The sequence below is a fragment of the Oncorhynchus clarkii genome, chromosome 12 (genome assembly GCF_045791955.1).
Source record: "Oncorhynchus clarkii lewisi isolate Uvic-CL-2024 chromosome 12, UVic_Ocla_1.0, whole genome shotgun sequence".
Taxonomy (NCBI): domain Eukaryota; kingdom Metazoa; phylum Chordata; class Actinopteri; order Salmoniformes; family Salmonidae; genus Oncorhynchus; species Oncorhynchus clarkii.
Genome location: NC_092158.1, coordinates 39776224 through 39795853, shown reverse-complemented (window position 1 = coordinate 39795853; position 19630 = coordinate 39776224). Strand labels below are relative to the sequence as shown.

At 44.1% G+C, this 19630-nt stretch overlaps 1 protein-coding gene across 3 annotated transcripts in view; it reads right to left on the bottom strand.

Annotated features, from left to right (window-relative positions):
- LOC139423181 (holocarboxylase synthetase (biotin-(proprionyl-CoA-carboxylase (ATP-hydrolysing)) ligase)) overlaps positions 1 to 17889 on the bottom strand; it is a 41020-nt gene extending 23131 nt beyond the window's left edge. Inside the window, exons 1-6 of one of the 3 annotated variants that reach the window (XM_071174907.1) lie at positions 17435 to 17889; positions 16826 to 16972; positions 9823 to 9985; positions 8427 to 9481; positions 8027 to 8209; positions 1109 to 1392 (exon numbers count right to left, since the gene is read on the bottom strand). In XM_071174907.1, the coding sequence (XP_071031008.1) occupies positions 1109 to 1392; positions 8027 to 8209; positions 8427 to 9481; positions 9823 to 9985; positions 16826 to 16972; positions 17435 to 17836 (2234 nt within the window). In that variant the 5' untranslated portion in view covers positions 17837 to 17889. Of the gene's footprint in view, positions 1 to 1108; positions 1393 to 8026; positions 8210 to 8426; positions 9482 to 9822; positions 9986 to 16825; positions 16973 to 17295 lie in introns of all 3 variants that reach the window. The other 2 variants (XM_071174909.1, XM_071174908.1) reach the window with 2 other exon arrangements.
- Positions 17890 to 19630: the final 1741 nt, after the last annotated feature.

Here is a 19630-nt window from a genome sequence, read left to right as displayed (position 1 = left end):
CCGTGTGGCGCAGCGGTCTAAGACACTGCATCTCAGTGCTAGAGGCGTCACTACAGATCCTGGTTCAATCCCGGGCTGTATCACAACCAGCAGTGATCGAGAGTCCCATAGGGTGGTGCACAATTGGCCCATTGTCGTCCGGGCTAGGGGAGGGTTTGGCCGGGGTAGGCGTTCTTTGTAAAATAAGAATTTGTTCTTAACTGACTTGCCTGGTTAAATAAAAAATAACTACATGTGCTTGAGGGAATATAGGCTAAAACAAAGAAAAGGACTCCAACAAGAGGCTTTCATCTAGAATAATCCCACTTAATCAAGACTAACGGGACCATCTGGAAATTAAACCGCCAGAAAATCAGAGGGAGCGAAATCAAAACTCGCAACTGGAGAACTGTTTTTTTCACGCGTCCTCCCTCCCTTTTCGTTACCTTACTACCTTAATGACAACACTGTCAGTTCCAATCAATTCTGCGCAGGTCCAGAATCCATTTTTCAAACTTCATGACAGCTCTAATAGCTTCCACCTGTCCCTGGGATCCGCCTGTTGACTGGCAAGTTCCCAATGAGATGTGGGATATAGACAAAGACCTGTATTAGGTACAGCCTGCCTCTGCTGCAGTAAGGTCACTCAGCCATTAAATTAGTTCCAGCCCAGCGGAATGCCCCCCCACCCCACAGCATGGTTGGTGGACCAACCACTCACTCTCAATCGAATTTGCTTTCTCTCTCTTTTTATCGCTCTCACGCTGCACTGGTGTCTGACAACTTCACTTTCATTTAGACACCACTACTAAACCCGGAATCACCTTGTGGTGCTACGCTGACAAGGGTATCACAGTGCGTATGTCATCGTATGTGTCCATGTTACTTTAACAATGACTGTAAACTGAACATCTTCCCCTGAAAACACCCACACCCGATAAACCCCAGATGCTAACTGGAGATATGAGTGCAGCCAACTCAAACTTCTGCTTAAGTCATGCATCGATGTCAATGGAGAGTTCTGTCAAACTTTGAGTTGGACTAATTCTTAGGTTAGGATTTGGCCCTTACTTACAGACTACCCCACTCCCTCCTGTCCGAGAGCCAAGTGCAGGTAATGTTAACTTACCCCTCTAGTAGGTCCATGGTGGTAGGGGTGACCTGAGTGTAGAGAAGGGTGCGTCCCAGCGTGCGGGTCTCCAGGTGCTGGCTGTAGGTCTGCAGGCTGAACTGCTCCCAGCTCTGGGCCTCTGGGGCATCTGTGACCAGGGCCAGGGTCCCCTTGGGCAGCAGGGGGGGCCCAGCCTGAAGCTCTGTGCTGGGGACCACTTTAAGGAATGCCTTGGAACACTTGAGCAGCCCTTCCTTGTCCAACTGGGTGTGCAGCCACTTGAGGAAGCTGGCCCTGCGCTCCTGGGGACAGAGGAACACAAGGCCGGTGTGATGAGAGACTGAATAAATCCTCTGTGATTTCACTACCATTCACTTCACTCATTTCAATGAAATATATTTTTCTTCATATCCTAATGGCTCCCATCCTTCCATGAAAACGTATAAAACAGACAATTATGATGCCATCTTTTTCAATTATATATATTTACAGTATAGAGTTAAAGAGCCAAGGCGAAGTCCAGCCTTAAATAAGATAATCAATGGCTGCTGATAATCAATCACATGGCTTAATTAGGCGCTGGTTCCCAGAGTAGTGAAACATTCTGTTCCAGTCACTTCTCCTCCATCAAAAGGATCAGACACTTTGACTCCCACCAGAAACCATCTCCTCAGTGTTTTAGATCAATGCGTAACACTAAAAACATGTTGCTCAAGAAGTCAGAGGAAGCCCCTTCTCCACAGAGGGATTTGACATGATCCTCATCTAATATGATGCTGTACATGAATGCTACGCAGACAGGGAATTCTTCCATTGCATTCGCCGCAGGCTAGATCATTTGTACTCAGCCAAGAACAGTAAAGTGAATTGTCTGTATTTAAAGTAATCTGTTGCTTTGATGAATTTTATCAGACACGGGTTCAAAAAGAAAAAAGGTCATTCTTTATAGTAACTATCTGAGACGGTACTAACTAAGTCACAATTTAGCAAGTCCGAAGCAAGTCTCAAGTCTTAACCTTTGAGTCTCGAGTCAACTCCCAAGTAATAATGGGCAAGTCTTAAGTTAAGTCCCAGAGCTCAGGTCAAGTCACAAGTGTTGTGTTTTGAGTCTTCAAATATATGGTTAAGTCAAGGTTCTCCCCAGGATTGTTTAATAAGGTGGTGCTGATGGGTAAGGCAGAGGGAGACTTAGAGATTGTTGAGCACCTGTAAGTGACATTTCCTGCAATCTAGAGCCTTAAAGGGCCAATCTGCAGTTGCTACATCCATTTTTGGACTTATATGATATGTACCCATTGATTCTTAAAGGATAGAACTTATGCCTCATTAGCTTTGTTAAACTGTCATACCCCCATCAGAACCCCAAATATAAGCTTGTTTTACGCCAATGTTTGTAAACAAAGTAGATGTAAACAAACACTATATAGACTAATATCAAAATTATTGTTTTAACCATGTTATTAGGGATGGTCAGTCCTTGCTTTCATAGCTGTCTATGAATTTGAGTTTGGTTACATTTCCCCAGCCTCTTCCCTCAGCTTTCTACCGTAACAGGAACTGGCAGAACTTTGTTTTACTGCTGATTGCCTCTTTAAATCAGTGGTGTCAAACTCATTTTGCCCCAGGGGCAGCATTCTGTCTTCAACAAGGTCCGGAAGGATACACTGAAAATTGCCTATATTTCTTTGCTGTAATTTGTATAATTAAAAAAAATATATTCCTCTATCCATCGTTTTTGGAACTGTCGATGCGCCTCGACTGTCTAGCTTTCATTTGGGTGAGCAGGCTATTAGCGAGCTGGACACAGTCAAGAAACTGCATGAATGTTCAGTAGGTCCATTATCATTTATACACAGTTTCAAGTTGGTTTTATTCATTTTTAAAGTGTATATAAAAAAAATGACAGGCACATTCTTTGGTGAGAACTCTGTTAAGTGTATTATACAAATTTTAATGCAATTTTTTAATTCAGGTTATATTATCTGTTTACCTTACACTAGGCATACTTGTACAGTACATAGGCCTACATAATAAACTTAACGGATGAATAAATAAATGGTTTTTGAATCATTACTAATAGAAAGGCCATCCAAATGACAATTTACAGCTAGTGTTAATAGTACAGCTAAAGCTTGATTGACATTTTGAAATCTCCAATTAGAATCAAGTGTTGTTTTCCCCCTGCCCACTACATGCACATTGAGAGGTCAGAATAAATATTAAAGGAAACTCTTGCTAAGAGCACATATTTTCAAGTGACAAGCGCTGAAAATATAGGACAGTGCTCTGCCTTTCCGCACCTGTCGGCACAGCAGCGCTAGGCAGAACAGAATTTAAGTCATTTTCCATATAACCCAATGCAATTCTCAGCTTTGAGCAACGGAACTGCCAGAAATGTATGTTCACGGTGTAATAACAGAATTGCTGCTCTTTTAGGAGGGGGTAATCCAAGTCTCAAGTATTTTGATAGTTCCAGTCCAAGTTAAATCCTGAGTCATTGATGCTCAAGTGAAAGTCAAGTCGCAAAATTTGCAACTCGGGTGGTACTTGAGTCCAAGTCACGTGACTCAAGTCCACATCTCTGGTAGCTACCAATTTAAAGTATATCATGTCGCTATTTAATCATGTTATGGTCATTCAAACATTTGACTAATTCTTATTTATTTTCAGCTAAATATAGTTTAAGTATCCCATCAAGTATTATTCAGTATCCATGTTCTGTTCCATGTTACTAATAAATGAAAAAAATACATGCACATTTCTAGTGGTGTTCTGTAGTTTCCTTTCCATTTATTTATATTTCCTCATAATATAATAACTAGGGGAAGTGAAAATGGACAGCTAATCCTCCAATTTGGGGAAAGTTACTAGAATTTTGAGTGAGTGGATTAATAGTCATTTCTGCCACCCCACACCCACAGAAGATACTCGGTTTAGTAAAGAGGATACGTGGTGCTCCTTTCATCTCCTCAAATTAGGTCATTTTTTTAACCTCTCAAGGCACCATCTGCTACGCAAATGTATGTGTTTAGCACCCCCTTGGCAATGAGAGAGGACAAGGATGACGGCCTAATTAGCCAAAATCCATATTTAGCAAATACAGTGATGGTTAATCAATTAGAGTCGCTGATCTGCATGCCTCAATTATCTGCTTTGTGCCAATCACAAAGGAGAGGGCGGTCACTGGAGACTGGTTGGGCCACTTAACAAGTTTGACATCTCTGGACTTACAGGGATAAGGAGCAGGGAGCTCAGTAGGTTTCTCTATTGAAAGCACTGCCAGTGTGTCTGCTGTTGTATCTTAAAAATTGCATAACCGGACTAGTTCGAACTGAAAACATCTAAGTCATATTTAAGACAAAGAAAAAAAAATGTAGGTGCACAACTCCATTTTGCTCCTCCCTTCCTATAAGTAGAAACAGGAAGTACCCGTTCTAAGGTCTATACAATGCTGGTATGACCAATCGGAATCCATGCTTCAAGATTGTTTTGATGACGCGGACTGGGATATGTTCCCGGGTAGCCTCTGAGAATAACATCGACAAATAAACGGATACGCTGACTGAGTTTATCAGAAAGTGTATACAAGATGTTGTACCCACTGTGACTATTAAAACCTACCCAAACCAGAAACCGTTGATAGATGGCAGCATTCACACAAAACTAAACTACACCCACAATAACGTATGCAAAATATGTGACCAATAAAATTTGATTTTGATAATTGGTTTGTCAGATTAGAGAAAGAATAGCAGGGAAATCAGAGAGGGATGAGAGAGTAAGGAGATAGGGAGAGAAGAAGTGAGCAGTAGAGGGGAAAAGGGAAATAAACGCTCCCTTGATGAATCTGTCTGAGCACAGAGTTCCTCTGAGCAAGCCCATGCCATGTGATGGGCTAGAGCAAAGGAACCTGGGTAATAACAATAACACCAGGGTCTCCACTACAAATTCCAGAGGTAGCATTGACAGATGCACACAGTCCATCCGCTCTAGCCAATGTGCACAGAATACACTCTATAGAGTGCATTCTATTTCTGTGGTACACTATCTAATCCCCTCCAATTCCTCAAAGCACCTTCCATTTTCCAAGAACAATCTGGAAGCGATCCTGCATGCCCTCGCTTTCATCATCCTCGTGTATGTTTTAAAGTTGCTGGGGCAGTGGGGTGAAGAAGTCACAGCCCAGTCCAAACACAACAGTCATAATTAAACTACATTTTAGGCCTTTTCGGAAACACTTTTGCATTGTCGGGCAGAGGGAGGCCAACTAGGGCCAAGTGTATGGATAAATAAGTAACTTAACAGTAACTTAACTTAAATAAGTAACTTAACAGAGTCGTTCAAGTGGGCCCATACGATTTCCTAAGCGGAGGGCAACGGGTGTGACATCTCTCCTGTCCAGGGTACATTGAGGTCTTTATCTGGCATTATGAGATAATGCATTGGTTTTGGGGCTCACAAATCGCAGGCAAAGTGAATTTTATTGTACTGTACTGGGGTATTACGTTCTTTGATTTATTTTTCAGTAAGTGTACACTTTGATAAAGAATACTCAAGAAAGTTCATTAAAGTGACTGAATTATTTGCTTTTTGCTAAGACGAATCACCACAACAAACACTATGAAATACCAGAGAGATGGAGTTGTAGTACTCATAAGGAGCAAAATAGAGATTTTCTGCCACCTAGTGGAGAGTTATTTCACCACAGGTGCGTAGGAAAACTTCTGCTGTCATTTGTATCCCCTGCCAAGAGGGTACAGCAGACTAGAGTAACATAACACCTGGGCTGCGTTCTTAAGACCCAGGCTGAAATAATGACATTTTCACAATCTTTTCCCAACTCAAGTGCTGCATTTCAGCACTTCTCCCTATCTGACAGACCTACTCTAGACTCTATAGCCATTGTGAATTTATCTAGATTACACATAACTGCTAAGGCTGAAGCCTTCAGAAACAGCCTGGCTGTCTATATAGAAATGTAGACAGCATCCAAGACGTCCGACCGTAGTTTTCAACGTAATGTTGATATCTTCGGCTGTGAGCGATAGAGAAAATAAAAGAATTGACCTCAGCAACAATCATTTGAATAATTCAATGGATGTTTTGTGCACAAAGGTGATGACTAAAGTGTCTTATTGGGAATTTTCGAATCTGACTTCTCTATGTGGCCGTCAATGGAAATTGTGTTTCTTGGCCAGGCCTCAGTTAAACTGCAGTACCGAAGCAAGACTGTAGTTGCAGTCGAAACCATGCTTCTAGACCGGAACCCTGGCCTCTTGGTGTGTGGTCCTGAGGCGTTTCACTTCCTGCTCTCAGAGGCCTGTTAGGCCAATCAGTGGCGAGAGCCTGGCATAACCCTCCGAGATCCCTCTGAAGTGGGTGAGTAAACGGTCAGTGATCCATCTCAAACACTGATTAACTCCCAGAGCTAATTCCCCACATACCACAGCAGAGCACAGCACTTTGCTGGCGGGCCTTTTCGAATGTCAATGAAAGAGTCAGGGGCCTCATCATCAAACACAATGGAGTAATAGCCTCAGCCTGCCAGGAAGCAAGTTGACTGGGAGTAATAGCCTCAGCCTGCCAGGCAGCAAGTTGACTGGGAGTAATAGCCTCAGCCTGCCAGGCAGCAAGTTGACTGGGAGTAATAGCCTCAGCCTGCCAGGAAGCAAGTTGACTGGGAGTAATAGCCTCAGCCTGCCAGGCAGCAAGTTGACTGGGAGTAATAGCCTGCAGCCTGCCAGGCAGCAAGTTGACTGGGAGTAATAGCCTCAGCCTGCCAGGCAGCAAGTTGACTGGGAGTAATAGCCTCAGCCTGCCAGGCAGCAAGTTGACTGGGAGTAATAGCCTCAGCCTGCCAGGCAGCAAGTTGACTGGGAGTAATAGCCTCAGCCTGCCAGGCAGCAAGTTGACTGGGAGTAATAGCCTCAGCCTGCCAGGCAGCAAGTTGACTGGGAGTAATAGCCTCAGCCTGCCAGGCAGCAAGTTGACTGGGAGTAATAGCCTCAGCCTGCCAGGCAGAAAGTTGACTGGGAGTAATAGCATTAATAGCCTCAGCCTGCTAGTAAGCGACTGGGTGCTCACAGACTAGTGGCACTTATTGAACTGTCACCACTGACATCACATAGAGAAACTGCATTGTGCACTGAGCAATAGGGTGTGTGTGTGTGTGTGTGAGAGACTCTTGCGTCCATGTCAGGCCTTTTCTTGGCCACACACCCCCCCCCCCGACCATAATTGCCTGGGTAAATGTTTATTGTGGCAGCCCTAGTCCAGACACGCCCCAGACGGGTCTGAACATGTGGAAACCATTTTCATTCTTAATACATGCAAATGTATGTCCAATATATGCAACAGGCTTGGAGCAGGTTTATGTGTCCAGAGGGCCAGTCAAAATAAGTGAGGGCAGGGCTCCACAAGAACACAAACAGTAGAGCTAAAACAGACCTTTGATCAGCAGTCAGCCTCACGGCATATCTAGAGGGACTGATGAGCTAACATTGCTAAAGCAATAGGATATTTTTTTTATCCAACTTGAGGACTGGAGTAATGTGAGAGCTCTAATAACAGACAAGAGAGTTGAAGGTTTCCATACCCAATTGTCTGGATATTGTGGGGCAGGCTAGCCAGCCATGTTCACACCACAGGCCAATGTGGAAATATAGAATGTTACTGATCAAATGTAGGGGGGGAAGCTTAGGTCACGTTTAGTCAGGTGCATACACTATATGCAACATACTGACCGATGAAGATAGAAATACCATGAATAGAGCAGTCGTGACTCCTTACTCTGTCAGAAGCATGTCTGTTCTACACAATAGATTTCTGAATAAATATCTGCACATTCCAAAAACCTTGTGCATACTGAACGCGGCCCTGGCTGGGAGAGGCCTTAGCTTTAACGAAGAGGTAGCAAGGGACGAGTCAGGTACGTACCTCAGAGGTGGCGAGGAGGTAGACAGGGCTGGCGGGCGGGGCCTGACTCTGCTCACAGCTCAGGCCCAGGGAGGTGAGGATCTCTGTCAGGACCTCATAGCGCCGCGCATTGCTCATCTTCAACTCATCAAAACCCTGAGACGACACAATATCTTCAGAGTTGGGGGCCGTCTCCAGGTGCACCTGAGGTCAGTGGTGAGAGGGCAAAGGTCAGCTGAAAGGTTAAGTGGTTGTAAAATGCACATTCATCTAAATGAATGAATACTATATATTAATTGCTAAATAAGTTAGTTAAATGAGCAGCAGCAATTCTTTCCATTTATAGAGCATTTTATTTACAAATCTAGTGCTTTACATGTGAAATTACATCTTTGACTGATCGAGACAGTGGAGTGCAAACCTGACACAGCACAGCCTCCCCTCGGTCCTCTCCACGCGTCACCCTGACGATGACCATGTCCTTGTCTCCACCATCTCCGTCCCACTTCAGCTCCCCCCAGACTTCCGTCTCTCCAGGGACCCCACCACTCTGCAGCTCCCTGACAAACACACTCCCGCTGGCAAGCACGCTCAGATCCAGCTCTGTGGTATCAGCCTTGGTGAAGCTTAGCCTGCAGATCTGGCTCCTCCTGCTCTTCCTGGGCACCAGGGCCAGCCCCGTGGGGCAGAGGGTGGAGGAGAGCCCCAGGACCCTGCCACCCTGCTCCAGGTATGCAAGGAAACGGGCCTGGAGCTGGGGGGTAAGGGGTTCGTCTGAGGCCAGCACTAGCAGGGTGGCACTCTCCAGCCAGGGTTCACTGAGGGCTTGCTGGGGCCTCAGGGGGTACACCGTGTAGCTGTCCATGTCGATGCACTCGCCCAGCAGCGAACGCACCCTCTGGAACCTCTCCTGGCAGCCACCCGTGAACACCAGCACGTTGGGGGGCTTCCCGGTAACATTGACCCGCCGGCTTTGACCAACAAAGCTCTCTGCCTCATCCTCCTCAAACTCGTCCAGAGTCTCGTCCCCGCTGTCCGTGCACGTGGCGTAGTCGTCGGGAAGGTCAGGGATGTTGTCGACCGAGGCGTACTTGACGGAGAGGATGGTGCTGTTCTCCAGCTCCAGGCACTCGTGGCAGCTGGAGAGGTGGAGGTGGCGGCCGTGGCCCTCCATGTGCTGGTGGTTGACGCCAAGTGAGTTGTCCCCGCTGTCCACCCCAGGGCTGGCTCCTCGTAGGGGCTCGGAGCCTCGTCTTTCCACTAAAGCCCTCTGGATCTCTGGCGGTTGGAGCAGGCTGCACTTCCTATTTTGTGTTAGCTGGAGGTCGCCTCTCACTGAGAGTACCTCACACTCGCAGGGAGAAGGCTCAGAGAGTATGATCTCAGTCTGTTTTTTGAGGGAGAGGGAAGTGATGTGCTTTTCCGACTTTCCTTTCTCCAGAAGTTCTTTGAACGCAGATTCTCGGAGCAGGACAGCTGGGGAAATTAGTACAAAGGGCAATATTTGAATTGCAAAATATGTCCCTCTCTCAGTTTTAAGCAATGTGAAAAAAATTCACAATAGACTTGGAAAACTGATTTGTATCATGTGTTTGGATATAGCCTAGCTAAGTGAAGTTCTGAGATGGCATTGGCCAAGAACTGAAACTTATCTGCAGTTAGGAAACAAATGGCCTCTTTTTAAAAATAGCCTTAAAAATACTAAAAATTGTATTTTAAATATCCTAGGTTTACAATAAAGTTGAGGATAGGTATAAAACTGTATATACACACACGAGATGAGAAACCATTGACATTTTTGCAATAACGACACTCACAGACTATCTTTGAAGGCACTAGTCCATTGTCCAGCTGAAGGCGATCTTCCATAAACGCCACCCCAAGGCGGCTGAAGTTGTCAACGCTGGCCTGAGCCACGGCCCTGAACGGATGCAATGGGCTACAGGCCAGAGGGAGACAGTAGTCTGACCACTTCAGCACCTAGACAACACAGCATAGTACACAGGTCAGTAGGATTTAACTGTTAGTGGACGGTGGAAGGAAAAGAGGATCATATCAGACTTAGTTTTCTAGATTAGTTGGGATCGGGATTAGTTCAACAATCAACAGAACATTGATACTGCACTAAGCAAAATCTACCTGCTGCCCGAGAGTAAAATAACAATTTGTGTGTTTAAAGGGACCTTTAAATGGCTGAAGGGGAATTAAGGATTTCCTCTCCAACCAAAACATTTTGGCTCCAGGATCTTAACATGGCATCTCAAGTGTCAGTTGACCCTCCATATTAAAGACCTGCTTTTTAAAGCATGACTTCCAAAAGGCCAGAGGCTCTCTTTCCTTGAGCCTTTTGAAGGAAAACAGCCCAATCGAACAGAGTGGGGTTTCACTGCCCAGTGCAGTCCCACCCACACGTGAGGAACAATGGAGCGGAAGTAAACACTCAGAAGGAAAGAAAGTGACCTGTCTAAGGTTCAAATCCTCTGTCCAGTCAGCAAAAGAGAGCATCCCCCCCCGAACTATACAAGGATCGTCTCAAAAACCTGACCCTAGGCAACAGTGACTAGTGCAGGGGTCTCCAACCAGTCGATCGATCGCAAGCTACCAGTAGCTCATAGCCCACCTATGAGTAGCTCGCCAAACAATTCTAAAAGTATGTGCAATTTTCACGTGTTCCACCGCAAACTGTCATAAAGAAATCTCACAAGCATCCAACACCACAAGCTACTATCTAATCAATGCAACAGTGACATTATCCCGCCACACCTGGTTAAGCACCACTGGCTTAAAAGCCAAACACAATATCTGCCAATTCATTTCCAGCAATATTGCCCGTCTGTCTGTGTGGTGCACGCGTTTGTCTATCACTCTATGTGTAGCCAAGTTGATGTGATAACCGTCTTGTGGGTTGATTGAAATACTTTCCCCAAAACTTTCTCAATTAAAATGTTAACTGCAAAGTAGACTTACCTGGCAGAAGTAAATCATTTGCATCGATTATTTACAAACTTTGCTATGAAACGAGCAGCAAAACATTAGACTGCACATTCCTCACTTGCTACAGTGAACAAAAACATAAATGCAGCATGTAAAGTGTTGGTCTCATGATTCATGAAATTAAACAACCCAGAAATGTTCCATAAGCACAACTGAAGAATTTCTGCACATACTGTCAGAAAACGTCTCAGGGAAACTCATCTGTGTGCTGGTCATGCACACCAGGGTCTTGACCTGACTGCAGTTCGGCGTTGTCACGGACTTCAGTAGGACAATGCTCTCCTTCGATGGCCACTGGCATAGAAGTGTGCTCTTCATGGATGAATCACAGTTTCAACTGTAACGGGCAGATGGCAGATAGCGTGTATGGAGTCGTGTGGGCGAGCGCTTGCTGATGTCAACGTTGTGAACAGAGTGCCCCATTTTATTGATGGCAATTTGAATGCACAGAGATACCATGATGAGATCCTGAGGCCCATTGTCATGCCATTCATCCGCCGCCATCACCTCATGTTTCAGCATGATAATTAGAGGTCGGACGATTAATTAGGGCCGATTTGAAGTTTCCATAACAATCGGAAATCTGTATTTTTGGACACCGATTTTGCCTATTTTTAAAATGATTTTTTACAACTTTATTTAACGAGGCAAGTCAGTTAAGAACACATTCTTATTTTCAATGACGGCTTAGGAACGGTGGGTTAACTGCCTTGTTCAGGGGCAGAACGACAGATTTTTTACCTTGTCAGCTCAGGGATTCAATCTTGCCACCTTACGGTTAACTAGTCCAACGCTCTAACCACCTGCCTCACGAGGAGCCTGCCTGTTACGCGAATGCAGTAAGAAGCCAAGGTAAGTTGCTAGCTAGCATTAAACTTAATCATAATCACTAGTTATAACTAACTACACATGGTTGATGATATTACTAGTTTATCTAGCGTGTCCTGCGTTGCATATAATCGATGCGGTGCGCATTCGCGAAAAAGGACTGTCGTTGCTCCAACGTGTACCTAACCATAAACATCAATGCCCTTCTTAAAATAAATACACAGAAGTATATATTTTTAAACCTGCATATTAAGCTAAAAGAAAGGTTAGCAGGCAATATTAACCAGGTGAAATTGTGTCACTTCTCTTGCGTTCATTGCACGCAGAGTCAGGGTATATGCAACAGTTTGGGCCGCCTGGCTCATTGCGAACTAATTTGCCAGAATTTTACGTAATTATGACATAACATTGAAGGTTGTGCAATGTAACAGCAATATTTAGACTTAGGGATGCCATGCGTTAGAAAAAATACGGAACGGTTCCGTATATCGCTGAAAGAATAAACGTTTTGTTTTCGAAATTATAGTTTCCGGATTCGACCATATTAATGACCTAAGGCTCGTATTTCTGTGTGTTACTATGTTAGAATTAAGTCTATGATTTGATAGAGCAGTCTGACTGAGCGATGGTAGGCAACAGCAGGCTCGTAAGCATTCATTCAAACAGCACTTTTGTGTGTTTTGCCAGCAGCTCTTTGCAATGCTTCAAGTATTGCGCTGTTTATAACTTCAAGCCTATCAACTCCCGAGATTAAGCTGGTGTAACCGATGTGAAATGGCTAGCTAGTTAGCGGGGTGCGCGCTAATAGCGTTTCAAACGTCACTCGCTCTGAGACTTGGAGTGGTTGTTCCCCTTGCTCTGCATGGGTAACGATGCTTCGAGGGTGGCTGTTGTCGATGTGTTCCTGGTTCAAGCCCAGGTAGCGGCGAGGAGAGGGATGGAAGCTATACTGTTACACTGGCAATACTAAAGTGCCTATAAGAACATACAATAGTCAAAGGTATATGAAATACAAATCGTATAGAGAGAAATAGTCCTATAATTCCTATAATACACTGCTAAAAAAAATAAAGGGAACACTTAAACAACACAATCTAACTCCAAGTCAATCACACTTCTGTGAAATCAAACTGTCCACTTAGGAAGCACCACTGATTGACAATAAATGTCACATGATGTTATGCAAATGGTATAGACAACAGGTGGAAATTATAGGCAATTAGCAAGACCCCCCCAATAAAGGAGTGGTTCTGCAGGTGATAACCACAGACCACTTCTCAGTTCCTATGCTTCCTGGCTGATGTTTTGGTCACTTTTGAATGCTGGCGGTGCTTTCACTCTAGTGGTAGCATGAGACGGAGTCTACAACCCACACAAGTGGCTCAGGTAGTGCAGCTCATCCAGGATGGCACATCAATGCAAGATGTGGCAAGAAGGTTTGCTGTGTCTGTCAGCGTAGTGTCCAGAGCATGGAGGCGCTACCAGGAAACAGGCCAGTACATCAGGAGACGTGGAGGAGGCCGTAAGAGGGCAACAACCCAGCAGCAGGTTCGCTACCTCCACCTTTGTACAAGGAGGTGCAGGAGGAGCACTGCCAGAGCCCTGCAAAATGACCTCCAGCAGGCCACAAATGTGCATGTGTCTGCTCAAACGGTCAGAAACAGACTCCATGAGGGTGGTATGAGGGCCCGACGTCCACAGGTGGGGGTTGTGCTTACAGCCCAACACCGTGCAGGACGTTTGGCATTTGCCAGAGAACACCAAGATTGGCAAATTCGCCACTGGCGCCCTGTGCTCTTCACAGATGAAAGCAAGTTCACACTGAGCACGTGACAGACGTGACAGTCTGGAGACGCCGTGGAGAACGTTCTGCTGCCTGCAACATCCTCCAGCATGACCGGTTTGGCGGTGGGTCAGTCATGGTGTGGGGTGGCATTTATTTGGAGGGCTGCACAGCGCTCCATGTGCTCGCCAGAGGTAGCCTGACTGCCATTAGGTACCGAGATGAGATCCTCAGACCTCTTGTGAGACCATATGCTGGTGTGGTTGGCCCTGGGTTCCTCCTAATGCAAGACAATGCTAGACCTCATGTGGCTGGAGTGCCACAGCAGTTCCTGCAAGAGGAAGGCATTGATGCTATGGACTGGCCCGCCCGTTCCCCAGACCTGAATCCAATTGAGCACATCTGGGACATCATGTCTCGCTCCATCCACCAACGCCACGTTGCACCACAGACTGTCCAGGAGTTGGTGGATGCTTTAGTCCAGGTCTGGGAGGAGATCCCTCAGGAGACCATCCGCCACCTCATCAGGAGCATGCCCAGGCGTTGTAGGGAGGTCATACAGGCACGTGGAGGCCACACACACTACTGAGCCTCATTTTGACTTGTTTTAAGGACATTACATCAAAGTTGGATCAGCCTGTAGTGTGGTTTTCCACTTTAATCTTGAGTGTGACTCCAAATCCAGACCTCCATGAGTTGATAAATTTGATTTCCATTGATAATTTTTGTGTGATTTTGTTGTCAGCACATTCAACTATGTAAAGAAAAAAGTATTTAATAAGAATATTTAATTCATTTGGATGTGTTATTTTAGTGTTCCCTTTATTTTTTGGAGCAGTGTAAATACAACCTAAAACTTATTACCTGGGAATATTGAAGACTCATGTTAAAAGGAACCACCAGCTTTCATATGTTCTCATGTTCTGAGCAAGGAACTTAAGCGTTAGCTTTCTTACATGGCACATATTGCACTTTTACTTTCTTCTCCAACACTTTGTTTTTGCATTATTTAAACCAAATTGAGCATGTTTCATTATTTATTTGAGGCTAAATTGATTTTATTGATGTATTATATTAAGTTAAATAAGTGTTCATTCAGTATTGTTGTAATTGTCATTATTACAAATAAATGTTAAAAAAAATAAAACAAATTAAATAGTCCGATTAATCAGTATCGGCTTTTTTGGCCCTCCAATAATCTGCATCGGTATCGGAAAATCATAATCGGTCGACCTCCAATGATAATGCACGGCCCCATGTCGCAAAGATCTGTACACAATTCCTGGAAGCTAAAAATGTCTCAGTTCTTCCATGGCCTGTATACTCACCAGACATGTCAACCATTGCGCATGTCTGGGATGCTTTGGATCGATGTGTACGAACGAGTGTGTTCCAGTTCCAGGCCAATATCCAGAAACTTTGCACAGCCGTTGAAGAGGAGTGATACAACATTCCACAGGCCACAATCTACAGCCTGATCAACTATATGCCAAAGAGATGTGTCACACTGCATGAGGGGAAACAAATGGTGGTCACACCAGATACTGACTGGCTTTCTGATCCACGCCACTACCTTAAGGTATCTGTGACCTATCCCCACCCATTACATTTTTACTTGTTGCATTTATATTTTTGTTCAGTGTTAGTTGTCACATACAGTGCCTTGCAAATGTATTCATCCCCCTTGGCGTTTTTCCTATTTTGTTGCATTACAACCTGTAATTTAAATGTATTTGTATTTGTATTTTATGTAATGAACATAAACAAAATAGTCCAAATTGATGAAGTGAAATTGTTTCAAAAAAATAACAAACAGAAAAGTGGTGTGCGCATATGTATTCACCCCCTTTGCTATGAAGCCCCTAAATAAGATCTGGTGCAACCAATTAACTTCAGAAGTCACATAATTAGTTAAATAAAGTCCACCTGTGTGCAATCTAAGTTTCACATGATCTGTCACATGATCTGAGTAGCTATACACCTGTCCTGAAAGGCTCCAGAGTCTGCAACACCATGAAGACCAAAGAGCTCTCAAAACAGGTCAAGAAATATCCAAAACTTTGAACATCCCATGGAGCACCATTAAATCCATTATTTTAAAAAATGGAAAGAAAATGGCACCACAACAAACCTGCCAAGAGCTAACGTTACTTGCATTGGTTTTGCTCCCCCCGCCCACCAAAACTCACGGACAAGCAAGGATGACATTAATCAGAGGCAACAAAGAGACTGAAGATGACCCTGAAGGAGCAGCAAAGCTCCACAGCAGAGATTTGAGTATCTGTCCAAAGGACCACTTTAAGCCATACACTCCACAGAGCTGGGCTTTATGGAAGAGTGGCCAGAAAATGCCATTCCTTAAAGAAAACACGTTTGGTGTTCGCCAAAAGGCATGTGGGAGACTCCCCAAACATATGGAAGAAAATACTCTGGTCAGACGACACTAAACTGAGCTTTTTGGCCATCAAGGAATACGCTGTCTGGCGCAAACCCAACACCTCATCACCCCAAGAACCTCATCCCCAGAGTGAAGCATGGTGGTGGCAGCATCATGCTGTGGGGATGTCAAATTCTTGAGGGAAACCTGTTTCGGTCTTCCAGAGGTTTGAGACTGGGACGGGGGTTCACCTTCCAGCAGGACAATGACCCTAAGCATACTGCTAAAGCAACACTTGAGTGGTATAAGGAAAAGCCTTTAAATGTCTTTGAATGGCCTAGTCAAAGCCCAGACCTCAATCCAATTGAGAATCTGTGGTATGACTTAAAAGACTGCTGTACACCAGCGAACCCATCCAACTTGAAGGAGCTGGAGCAGTTTTGCCTTGAAGAATGGGCAAAAATCCCAGTGGCTAGATGTGCCAAGCTTATTGAGACATACCCCAAGATGCTTGCAGCTGTAATTTCTGCAAAGGGTAAAGTATTGACTTTCTTTGGGGGGGGGGGGGTGTAAGTTATGAATAGTTATGCGCACTCAAGTCATGTTTGTTTTCTTGTCTTATTTCACAAAATATTTTGCATCTTCAAAGAGGTAGGCATGTTGTGCAAATCAAATGATAACCCCCCCCATGTTTTTATTTTTTTATTCCAGGTTGTAAGGCAACAAAATAGGAAAAATGCCAAGTGGGTGAATACTTTCGCAAGCCACTGTAAATTCTTGACAGTCTACAAAACTGACAGTTTCTTTGCTTCTCAATAAATATACTTGTGATCCATACTTTTTTATTTTCTGTAGTGTGATGAGCCTGGCTGCCCACTCTTTGTCCTGATGTAGCCTCTATGATGAAAGAAATGTTCTCTATCCGTGGGCCACAACTCAGAGAGGACCCCCACAAAAGAGTCCACTTGCTGAGGTCCTCACATGCCTAGGAACAATAATACAAACAACATATACACTGATCTACAGTATGGACACTGATGGTATGGATAGATATTAAAGCATGTTTTAGAAAGTTAGTATGATCGTTAGACATTAGTAAGACTACATAACAAACTATGTAAAATGACTAACATATCATGTAAGTTAATGTGCACCAAAAATATATAACCAATTCACATCAGAATTGACTGGTTTTTTGACGGATTAGCTATTCACCTCAAAGCATGCACAAACTGATAGCTAATAACGGAGGCGTATTTCACATGTCGTGCTCTGAATGGAACTGAGCAGCAGAATGCGTAACGTTACCTTCACGCCTGTCATTTTAGCTGGCAAGCTGATCTTGCCCATTCATTGATAGTGGAGTAGCTTATGTTTTTTGACAAGTGAAGGCCTCGGATGGTAGCTAACATACTAGCTAGCTAGCTATATCAAACAAACGTGTCACCTGAGGTTCGGTTATGTAAATAGCCTTGTCGCCCAACTTGAGAAAAACGTCCTCCTCAGGCAGAGGTGGACTGAGCTGCTTATTGACACTTTGCAGGCAGGTTGGTTGTCCTTTCTGAAGTCGAGGCTTCCCCAGTGGATTCAAGGCACAGAATGTGAAGCTAACGTTACTTGCATTGGTTTTGCTCCCCCCGCACAATTTGTGCAGGGTGCTCCGAATTACCACTGTGTAGCACTTTTGAAAGCGCACCCAAAGGTAGACGTAGCACAACGTTATTAGCATTTTCTTTACATTTGGAAAGCCGTTTTTGAGCCCATATGGTATGGCCTCTCTGCTCAGTTTCGACCCGACCGTGGCTTCCCTGTTGTTGACAGAATGGCTCTTCCCACTACAAATTGTCATTACGCATGCTCGCAGTCTGTGCAGGCGAGTGGCACAGTTTCTAAACCCAGAGGCACAACCTCGCGAGACTTCCGAGAACAAGACTTGCTAAACAGACTAAACAGACCAGCCTGGGGTTCTGGGGTTTGAGAAGTGAACACATCTTCTTTAGTTATTCATTTTCTCTCAAATTAAAAGCATATCCTAGATTCAAACCAATGTTTTAAGTATATAGGCTTGTTATTACTCCAACCACATGAGAACAACAAACTGATATTCAGTTTCGTAAAAAACAACTTTATATCGAAGGAGAGCCTTTGATCAGACGGTTAGCACATGCGCAGTTTGGAGCGAGCAGTTTTAGTCTTATCTTCGGACTGTAATGTCTTTGCTAGTGGTGCTCGGGTCAGCTGTTTGCTCACCCGCAACCGCCCGACTAGGCCTATGAGACAGTGAAAATCTGAAGCTCCCCAACAGACCCAACCGCTAAAATCGAAAGTGCACTGTAGGCTACAGTCAGACAGCGGAACGATTTTTTTGACATGGCTTGATTTAGATATGTTTTTGCTTATAATTTCCGATTTTTTGGTAGACTATTTGCTAGTCAACTTGTCTATAATTGTACCGAACAAAAATATAAATGCAACAATTACAGTTACAGTTCAGTTGGAAATTAGTCGATATAAGTGAATTCATTAGGCCTTAATCTATGGATTACATGACTGAGAATACAGATATGCATATGTTGGTCACAGATACAGTGCATTTGGAAAATATTCAGACCCCTTGACCTTTTCCAAATTTTGTTATGTTACAGCCTTATTCTAAAATGCATAAAATAGTTGTTTGCCCTCATCAATCTACATGATTTTAGAAATGTTTGCAAATGTATAAAAAAAAAATACAACTGAAATATTACAATTACTTAAGTATTAAGACCTTAAATAAAGGTTCAATTAAGAAAGCCGCATACAAACAGGCAGCTCCAAAATGCAGGTGTTTCAGCCTAGCTCAGTGCTTTCTGTGGTGGTGGGGCACTTGTTGGGATGCATTTGTTGAGTAAGGATGAATATGTTGGAGACCCATTTGATGTGTCGAAATGGTGAAGTTTGCGCTGGGAAAAGTGGAGTCTCAGAGTGACCAGGATTTTTGAAGAACAGAGGCAGCCTCAAAAGAATCTGGACAACAGAAGTTTTGTGTTTTGAACATCAGTGTAGAGCACCCGTCAAAGGAGTCATCTCAGGGGTGACGACAGATGTTCCGGTTGAAAACCTGAAGATAATTCCTGGTGTGGTTGGTGCCCGGTGTCTGACCCACTGGGTGAAAGGAGAAAAAGTGTCGGTCCTGTTTTTTAATAAAGAGCAAATAACTACGCATGAGAAGCTTGGTTAAGTAAGATACGCTGTTAGAGCTTTCGTCCCCAAACTATTGCAGTGTAAGAATTGTAAAGGATTTGGCCATGTTTCAAATGTGTGCAGATGGACAGAGTATTGAAGAATGATGTGTAGAAGGACGACAGTGTTGCAATTGTGATGGGGATCATGATCCCCAATTCCTGGAGTGTGCTATAAGGGTGAAGGAGATTGAGGTGGCAAGTTAGAGCAGTGAATCGAATCTCCTATGCAGATGCGATTAAAATAATTGAGAAAACATGTGATGCTAGGGAAGATATGTTAGTGTTAAAAAGGTGGATTTTGTGGAGTTCATTGCTATAGTTAAACTGTACGTGCCGTACACGTCTCAAAGAAATCTAAGAAACTGGACATTAAGGTTTTTACATTTGAAGACCTGGAAGACCTGACCTTTCAGGTTCCC